The sequence below is a fragment of the Dasypus novemcinctus genome, chromosome 10 (assembly GCF_030445035.2).
Source record: "Dasypus novemcinctus isolate mDasNov1 chromosome 10, mDasNov1.1.hap2, whole genome shotgun sequence".
Taxonomy (NCBI): Eukaryota; Metazoa; Chordata; class Mammalia; order Cingulata; family Dasypodidae; genus Dasypus; species Dasypus novemcinctus.
The window spans coordinates 40,414,457-40,425,114 of NC_080682.1; the positions used below are offsets into that span (position 1 = coordinate 40,414,457).

General features: G+C 34.1%; 1 protein-coding gene across 1 annotated transcript; it reads left to right on the forward strand.

Annotated features, from left to right (window-relative positions):
• The first annotated feature begins 1,584 nt into the window (after positions 1 to 1,584).
• LOC101427170 (olfactory receptor 4C5-like) lies at positions 1,585 to 2,523 on the forward strand. The gene has a single exon (XM_004447411.5). It carries the CDS (start codon positions 1,585 to 1,587, stop codon positions 2,521 to 2,523), a length of 939 nt encoding a protein of 312 aa, XP_004447468.2.
• The last annotated feature ends 8,135 nt before the right edge of the window (positions 2,524 to 10,658 follow it).

A 10,658-nucleotide genomic window follows, 5' to 3' on the forward strand; every position in this document is an offset into this window, starting at 1 on the left:
TCCTTTTGGCAATGATATGACTAGAAGACTTAACTGTGCTTTGAAAAATGCCTGTCAGTTACAGAAAAATATTTTATTACCTCGACTGAAATATATACAATATTCTTTTAAATAGTCTTTAATATCTTTTGGGACTTGACACAACTGTTTCTCGTTAAGCTTATATGGATTCATCACTTTTACTAGTATTTTAAATATCAGTAAGCTCTGAATTTATTTATCAACCTAATATTATTTTGTTTTCTGATATATAGATTTCTGGATTTAAACTAATTTGTCATAGAACTGTTCATTTTTTCCCAACTCTTAGTTTATTTATGTTTTCTGTTGATGGTATAGCAAGCAAATGTTTCAAGGAAAAATACATTGATATATGATTTTCTCAGTTTTCTTCTTTGATCAATAATTTGAATGTGTATAGAAATCTATATTTTTACTGTAGGATACAAATTTGGACACAATAATATTTTATAATACCTCTTTGTCCTTTGTTATTTTTCCCTCATTATTTATAAAAAAAATATATATTCAGTAAATCTAGGGACCATACACAAAATCACATGGCTACTCATCAGTGAAAATAGAACACAAAAATAGTCTGTCTATTCTAAACAACGTGCTCTATCTAAAATTTAAGGCACTTTTATTTTCTCACATTAAAAGTATCTGGTAAGGGACAGTATATACTTAGTGAGTATGGAGTGTTTGCAAATAAAAATTAGATTAAAAATCAAAAGTATTATTTCTGAGCAGACACAGGTAACATTTCATTTTCTTACTTAAATTAAGTTTTGATTTGCAAAAGGGACCTGAAATCTAAATAATACAGTAGGTTCTCAAATAGTGAATTCTAAAATTTCAAATAAATATAGGGCATATCGCATTGCATTGAATACTCTGTTTTATCATCTTTAGGATCGCTTCTTCCAAAGTGTTTAATAAAGTGTCTGTGATATTCTCATACAATTCTGTTTGGATGTAGTATAAGCTCACACATCTAAGTGCCAGGTGTTTTGTAATGCAGCCTCAAGTATTCACACAAGTTAGTTGATTCTGATGTGACTACATCACTCCTAATTTCAAAGAGACCTCACTTGATGCTTTTTATTCACTCTCAAAAGTTAAAATAGAAGAAGACAACAAGTGTAACAACTCTGCTGTTTAGCTCCGTCAGCATGAGTGACTGAAGAAGACACACAGAGGAGTAAATGTCATGAATCAAGCCTTTGTTCCTCCTTACTTGTCCTTTCTTAGTCCTGGTTTTCTATCGGAGAAAAACTGTGGCAGTGAGGATAGGCTACACTCCTGAATGATTGTAGAATGGTATCTGGCATGTGAACAATGATAAAAACTTTCTTGTCTATGAATATCCTTGTGTGTATGTAGAAGACGGCGACATGTTCTTATATCACTTATAACGAGGCTCAACCTTAACCCTGGAATTTATCTGCCTAGGTTTCTGTCAATCTGACAGGAAACAAATAATCCTGACTTATATTATTTTTGATCAAAATTTCTCTATCACTATTGCAATCTCTGTGCTATTTGCAGATAAATCAATTTTCCAAATGACAAACAGGATTGATGGGGAGCGTGAACAATGTAACAGAATTCATCCTACTTGGCTTGACACAGAATACAGGTGTGCAAAAACTCTTGTTTGTCATATTTACAGTCACCTACTTTCTCACCCTGGAAGGAAACCTACTCATTGTAGTGGTCATCGCCACCAGCCCAGCCCTGAAATCACCCATGTATTTTTTTCTGTCCTTTTTGTCCTTCATAGACGGCTCCTTCTCCTCCATCACAGCTCCTAAAATGATATGTGACTTACTTGTTGAGAGGAAAACTATCTCGTTCAGTGGGTGCATGACTCAGCTCTTTGTGGCTCATTTCCTTGGGGGAGCTGAGATCATCCTTCTCTCCGTGATGGCCTATGACCGTTACATGGCCATCTGCAGGCCCCTGCACTACATGATTGCAATGAACCAAAAGATGTGTATCCTCCTGGTGGCCATGTCCTGGGCTGGGGGATTTCTTCATTCCCTGATTCAAATCCTATTTATGCTTTGGTTGCCCTTTTGTGGCCCCAATATCCTTGACCATTTTGCCTGCGATCTTTACCCTCTGCTGAAGCTCTCCTGCACTGACACACACATTCTTGGCCTCTTTGTTGCTGCCAACAGTGGATTCATGTGTATGTTCACTTTTTGTATTCTTATTGCCTCCTATGTTTTTATCCTTTGTTCCCTCAGAACTCACAGCTCTGAAGGACGGTGGAAGGCTCTCTCCACCTGTGCTTCCCATATTACCGTTGTCATCTTATTCTTTGTGCCCTGTATATTTGTATACCTTCGTCCCATGACCACCTTCCCCATTGATAAAGCAGTGGCTGTGTTTTATGCTCTGATAACACCCATGCTAAACCCTTTAATTTACACCTTTAGAAATGCAGAGGTGAAAAATGAAATTAGGAAACTCTGGAGCCAAACAGTAATCTTGTATAATAATACATTTAAATAGAAGAGATTAATAAACATCTGTTATGTGTTAGCAATAAGAATGACCAATACAAAGGATTTGGTTATTTACTTAGAATAAGTGGGTTTAAATATATTTTGATCCCTTTGCTATCTAAATCTTCAATGTTTCCTGCTCCATAAAATAGCATTATTTGATTAAATGATGGCTAAGATTTCTTCCACTTAGATACTGGATTTACACATTTGATCAAAGGAAAATTGCTCATTGAAATAAGAATGTCACAATGTTTAGAAAGCCCATGCCTTACATATTCAGTAGAACAAATTTTTGCAAAACCTTAAACCTCAGGAATAAATTACATAAACAACAAGAGTAATTAAAATACATAAACAAAAGTGTCAAAGATCCAAGCATTTTGTTGAAAATGCACCTTTTAATCCCAGCTCTGAAATCAGGGATAGATATATAATATTGTGAGAGAAGGAATAAAGCAGAAATCAATGTTTTGGAAGAATGAGATAAAGTAAAGCAAACAAACTCATTCCAAACAGTGCTCCTGTGCTGCTTGACTCTAGGGGGTATCATTTACATTGTAATCTGTCCTTTAACCAGAATACATTATTTTCCCAATAATAACTTTTTTTGCTTTGGTATAATACTCTACACTAACTGAAATAGTTAAACAATATAAAATTATGCACCAACTTTTACCCCTTGAACTAAGATGTAAAGCAGTGCTGAAGAAAATTATAAAGTAATACACTATAGGGTGCCAACAACAATTATGAATGCTAATATGAGCTAGGTATGAAAAGCTTCATGAGCAAATTTTTGGCTATTCTATACAGTCCCTCTTCTCCACAGACTTCTAGATGTCATGTAGGGTTTTCATAGCTAAAGAAAAGCCAATGCTTGGCTTTCCATCTTCAAATTACAGGCTGACTCTCCTTAGGGGCTAATGCAGCCAGTGAAATTAAATTGAAGCCAGTAATGATTTATCATTCTAAAACTCGTGGGTTCCTTAAGAATTATGCTAAATCTGCTCTGCCTATGTTCTGTAAATGTAACAACAAATGCTGTATGACAGTACATCTGAGTACAACATGGTTTACTGAATATTTCAGGCTCACTGTTGAAACCTACAGCTCAGAATAACAGGTTCCTTTCAAAATATTACTGCTTATTACCAATGCACCTGATCACCCTGAGAAGGACAGCTAGATTAATGAGATTAATGCTGTTTTCTTGTCTGTGAACATAACATCCATTCTGCAACCCATGGATCAAGAAGCAATTTTGACTTTCAAGTCTTATTATTTTAGAAATAGATTTCCTAAGGCTATAGCTGCCTTTGATAGTGATTCCTCTGCTGGTTCTGGGCAAAGTAAATTGAAAACCTTTTGGAATGGATTAAACATTCTAGATGTCATTAAGAACATTTGTTAATCATGGGAGTAGGTCAAAATAAAACATTAACAGGAATTTGAAAGGAAACCATTCCAACCCCCATGGGTGACTTTGAAGGATTCAAATAATTGAAATATTACCTTGTTCAATTTATATAAATAAACTCAAAAACCTGTCTAAGGTGGACAATTGTTCTGACTGATTATAATTTACACAAATTCACAATGTCAGAAAAAGAAAGATTAACTATCTGATTTTCTTGGATAAAAATGTTGACAAGCAGGTAAGTCCCAAAAACAAGAGGTCAGTGGTTTCACAGGAGGATTTCACCAAAAGGAAAGCTATAGGGTTGTAATGAAAAGCATAAGCCATATTTCTGTCTTCTGACTCTGACATTCTCTCACAGTGGTGGCCTTAGGAAAGTTATTTTGCCTCCAGATGCTTCCATTTGTTCAACTGTAAACCTCAATGTGTCATTGTGAATAATGAACAAGTTTAACACATAAAGTGTTTAGAACAAATCCTTATAATTTGTAAGTTTTCAAAATAATAAATATTACTATTATTCATGAGATTTAAAGAAAATATCATTCAGATGCTAAACTGTTTCAGAGAATGTATTTTTAAAGGAAAAATAAACCTATCACACATTAATTTCAACAATTATTTACAGTGCCCAATATTATGTTAGAGTCTGAGAATGTAGCCTTGGACAAAACAATTATCTCTGCTCTCATTGAACTTACAATCTAGTGGGAGAACAGATAAACAAAAATTTAAAAGGAAAATATTTAGCATGTTAGCTAGTCAAAAATGCTAACTTTAGTTTTAAAGAAGACATTAATTAATAATGAAGGATAGGGATTATTTGGGGGGAGGGATTTCTAAAAGGATGGTTAAGAATTAGTGTACAGCACTGATATCAAAATTCAGGAAGGTTCTACCTGCAAAGGGACAAATAATGGATGACCTTTGTTTCAGTTTCCTAGACCGTTGATAACAGCTATCATAAAATGGTTTGGCTTTCAACAATATGAATTTAGTAACTTCCAGTTTTGAGGTTGCAAACTGTCCAAATCAAGGCATCTTCAAGGTGATGCTTTCTTCCTGAAAACTGGCTGCCAGGGATACTTGTTCTGTCACATGACGAGGCACATGACAGCATCTGCTATTCTCTACCTTAACTTCTGGGTTTCACTGATTTTAGCTTCTTGCTTCATGGCTTTCTTTCTGTATACATTCTGTTTATAAAAGACTTCAGTAAGAGTCTTACGACCTACCCTCAATAAGGTGGGTCACATTTTAACTGAACTAGCCTCATGAAACATCCTACCTACATATCCTCACTAAAAGGAATGAACTAACTTTAAGAACATGCTTTCTGGGATACATACAGTTTCAAACTACCACACTCCATCCCCAAAAGACATGTTCTTTCCATTTGAAAAATACATTCATTCCATCACAATATTTCAAAAGACTTAAAACATTTCAGAAACAGTGTTTAGTACAAAGTCTCATCAAAATCAGTTATAGGTGTGGTCTTGGCTGGGGCACAATTCCCTTCTGGCTATGAGCCTGTGAAATCCAGAGTACACGTCATCTGCTTCCAATATACAAAGGAGGGACAGACATAGAGTAACATTTCCTTTTCAAAAGTAGTAAACAAGTGTCATAGGTTCCAAAGAATTCAAAAACCTTTCAGGGCAAACTCCAAGATTACAAGGTATGGGAGTCATCTATAGGATGATGTTTTGTTCTCCAGGCTGATGGAATGGCAGTCCCACACTTTCCAAGTATTTTCTTGGTGGCCATGCTCTCCTTGAATACTGGAGTGAAGGTTTACCTTCTTCAAAAAACAGGATGGTGGCCATAACCTAGACTTAACCCTCATTATACATTGGGGTGGCAGACAAACTCCCTGCCATCACCCAAGCTTTGGAGAAAACTGCGGTGGTAACAGAATTCCTGAACAAGAAGAATAACAGATATTCAGAAAATATAATAGATGGTGCCATTTACAATAGCAACAGAAATAACTAAAATCAAAAGAATAAATTTTCCAAGGAAAGTGCTAGATTTATGTGAAAAAACTGTAAAACACTACTAAAAAATATGAAAGAATACCTGACTCAAGGAAATGACCTATTATATTCATGGATAGGAATTCTCAAGTTTGTCAACCTATATACTCTTTTTTTAAAAGATTTATTTATTTATTTATTTATTTATCTCCCCTTACCCCGCCACCCCAGTTGTCTGTTCTCTGTGTCTATTTGCTGTGTCTTCTTTGTCCACTTCTGTTGTTGTCAGCAGCATGGGAATCTGTGTTTCTTTTGGTTGCGTCATCTTGTTGTGTCAGTTCTCCATGTGTGCGGCACCATTCCTGGGCAGGCTGCACTTTCTTTTGCACTGGGCAGCTCTCCTTACAGGGTGCACTCCTTGCTCGTGGAGCTTCCCTACACAGGGGACACCCCTGCGTGGCAGGGCACTCCTTGCCTGCATCAGCACTGTGCTTGGGACAGCTCCACATGGGTCAAGGAGGCCCAGGGTTCGAACAGCGGACCTCCCATGTCGTAGACGGATGCTCTAACCACTGGGCCAAGTCCGCCACCCCATACATACTCTTTCTAAATTAATCTTCCTAAAGCAAATCTCATTAAAAACAATAACTGAAGCTTTTTTGTGATTAGACTACCTTGTTTTAAGTTTAATTGGAAACATAATATGCAAGGATTGGTATTAATAAAAAATAGTAATGAGGGAACACTAGGTTAAATAATTATCAAAATGAATTATAAATCAAATACAGTTATATCATGTTAAATGACACATGAATAAAGTGATCAATGAAACAGAATGTAGTACTGACACGAATCCAAATACATGTAAGATGTTAGAATGTAATGAAGTTGTTCTTTCAGAGATAGTGAAAAGAAAAATAAGCAACTATGTAAAACAAACATCTTGATAAACATTTAAAATTCAATCTCTAATGAACTCCTTATATCAAAATAAATTCCAAATGGATGAAAAATATTAAAATTTAATATATGAAAACAAGAGAAAATGTTAAAAAATTAAATATTAAAATTTGGGAAGATTGTTTTGGTTAAAGTGAAGCCAAGACATTCTTTCTAAGAAGATATAAAAACCAAAGAAAATATTGATTGATCTGACTGTGTAAATATCAAAAGTTTTTATTATTAAAAAGGTAAAACTAAAACACAAGATGGAGAAATAATTACATATATAGTCATAAAAAGGATAAAGCCCTACTATATGATTAACTCATAAATATCATATGGAAAAGATCAACACTCAAAGAAAATAGTTAAAAGCAACTCTAGATTATTCACAAGGAAATACCAATATGTGAAGCAAATGTCAAATACAATTAAATTTGAATAATTTCAATTACGTACACAGATGAAATACTAAGTTTTTAATCATACTGTCAAATATCAAATGTTTATCAAACACTAGTTGTTGAGAATGTAAACAAACAAGTATTCTCACAGGTATTCTCACTCCTGTGGACAGGAGTAAAGTTGGTACAATATCTTCCTTTAAATACATTAACCAATTAACTCAACAATTTCATTTATGGAAATTCACACTTGCACATTTTCAGAAAGACCTACTTTTATTTTTGAATTGTCAAAGAAAAATATTGAACTCAATATTAAGAGAATAGTGGATATGTTTTTTTTTAGAAGATCTTTATGAAGGAGGATTATGTTGTAGGAAGAGAACCGAGAATTAGTTAGATCTATATGAATTGGTATGAAAAGACTAACACTTTTTTCACTCTTCCTAAAAGTTTTAACAACTTTTTCATTGATTTAGTAGATTTGTTACAATGGATGAAACAATATTTTTATAATTGTACTATGGACTGAGGTCCATGAGTGTATATTAAGGATCGCTGTTCATGTTTTACAGTACTATTTTCTTATTTTTATTCAAGTAATATATATGCAAATTAAAATTTCCCCTTTAACCACACTCAAATATATAATTCAGTGATGTTAATTATATTCACAATATTGTGCTATCTTCACCACCATCCATTATGAAAGCTTTTCCATCATCTCAAATAGAGACTGAACAATTTAAGCATTAACTCTCCATTCTCTACCTCCACCTTGGCCCGTGGTAGTCTGTATTCTGGTTTCTGACTCTATGGATTTGCTTATTTTTGTTTATTCATATCAGTGAGATCACACAATATTTGTCCTTTTGCACTTGGCTTATTTCACTCAAAACGTTGTGTGTAAGTTCTATCCATGTTGTTCCATGTATCAGAACTACATTCCTTTTTATAGGTGAATAATATTCCACTGTATGTATGTAACACATTTTGTTTATCCTAACAAGAAAGAAGTACGTGTGTGATCCAAAGGTCTTACTGACAGTGAAAACAATGACAAAGAGCAAGTTTCCCACAAAGATCACAATGTAGAAAAGCAAGAACGTAAGAAAAAGTACTTTCTCTTCCTTTGTATTCTGTGAGATCCCAGGAGGACAAAGTAAGATACATTGTTCTTTGATTCCATATTTTCTTGTATAGGAGTTGATTTCAGATTTTAGAAATAGTTTATAAAAAAGTGAAAGGTGAACTCTGGGAATTTGTAGGTCTGTGGTTTAAATTACAATGGTGGGGTTGTTTTCTTAGCACAAGGGTTCTTAATAAGAGATCTGTGAGCTTGAAATGAAATTCAAAAAAACATTATTCTTGTGGGGATGTGTTGGTGTGGGTGTGGTATATTTATTAAATAATATACAGTATAGCATGGATTTAGAAAGGGGTCCGTGGTTTTCACCTGACTAGCAAAGGGGTCCGTGGAACAAAAAAGGTTAAGAATCACAGTTTTAGCAAATATGGCAGGGAAGGGTTATTGGTGCAAGGCATTGGGGGTGGGGGTATATTTTGGAGAGGGCAGTCCTGGGGCATGTTTCTGTGGAATGTGAAAGTGTTCATCTTGTCATGGGGTGTTATCTCAGTGAGTGGAAACACACATAATACACAAGAAATAAACATGGTGAGAAAACAAATTTTTCATTACATTGATTCTTTTAAAATACAAAAAAATATTTAATGAAAGAAAATAATGACCTTGCAAGAGCACCTATGCTTTCTTATGCAAAATTGTGTATCAGATATTGTGTGTGTGTATCACACTTAACAATATATATATGTATATACAAAAGCACATTTAATGTATCAGTAATATGTATTGTCATCCTTATTTTATACCTGAAGAAACTAAGCTTTGAATATTTATATAATTAGGCCAAGGTCATACATTTTAAGTGACACAATGGGACATGCAATCTAATATTAATTGTCTTCCAAAATTTGTACGTTGGATATTTGAGAGTACTTTTATGGCACAAACTAGTTGTGCTTGGTATTTTATGTTTATTATTGTTTTTTTATATCATGCTTTAAATCTTTTGAATCATCTCCTGAGAAGTTAACACATATTTTAAAAAATATAGTATTATTCATGACAGCAAGGGCAAATGAGACTGAAACTTTCATCCCTTCTCACTACAACATTAAATATTAAGTCCTGGAATTGTTTTGTGTCCAACACTACTTCTTGCTTAACTAAATTCACTGGATTTTCCACACAATTTTGAAAAGACATAGCCTCAGAACCATCTGAGATGTTTCTATGCCTTCAGCTAAAAGTATCTGATAGACCAAAAGGACCTAAATTTCTCCATTTTAATTTATCACCAAGTTTGGAATGTCTTCAGTTTCAGAACTTTCCAGCTAACAAAGGGCCCTTTTTTCATAAATGTAATTATTCTTCAGAGGGTTAAGCCCACATAAGGGTCATTTATTCAGAAAATGTTTATTAAGTGTCTATCTGTGACAAGCTTTGTAGTATGTTCCAGATATCCATTATTTAATAAAACAGATGTAACCTCTCCTTTCATTAAATTTACTTTCAAATTTGGTGAGAAAGATTAAATAAATAAATCAGAAAAATCAGATTGTAATCTGCTATAGGGAAAATTTAACTGAGTAATGTGATAGATAATAATTCAAGCACATAGAGGATGACACTACAATGGGTGGTTAAGAAAGTCCTCTTTGAGGAGAATGCATTTGAACTGTAGACTTAGTTAGTAAAAGAAGTTAACAATGTGAATGTCTAGAGTAGGAGGATTCCAGAAAACAAGAAGAGTCAATGTCCAAAATGCTAGAATGAAGTCTTTGTGACATGAGCATAGTAAACAGGGAAAGAGTGGGACCACAGGGAATGAAAGCTTTATAGGAGAGCAAATGGGCAGGGACTTACAATGAGAAGACCTATTAGAATTTATTGTAAACAAAGAATTAAACTAATAGCATTCCTTCTATGGATTAGCTTTTCTCAGTTACTGTAAATGAGTGCAATGGTTTTTACATCAGAAATTTTATCATGAAAAAAAAGACTTAAAGAGAGAGAAAATGCAATTCAGTGTAGTGAGCTACACCAAAATGTCAACCAAAATGAGAAACTACAGAAGAGAAACAACAGTTTTGGGGAGAAGTTTGTTTGAGTTCATAAGCTTAATTTGTTTCATCCTGATTTTATGTGTGCTGAATTAATATAAATTGGATAAGGTTGTAGCTGATCTTCAAGTCAGAATTGAGAAGAGCTTAAAATGATACTCAACCAAGGCAAATAAAACTCTCCTTTATTCTGCAATAACTACCCCTGTAATGGTTTTATTCATGTTCTTCAGCTCATTTTCTTTTATCCCTT

Coding starts and splice junctions, on each gene's coding strand:
- LOC101427170 (XM_004447411.5), top strand. CDS start 1,585: ATGGGGAGCGTGAACAATGTAACAGAATTCATCCTACTTGGCTTGACA.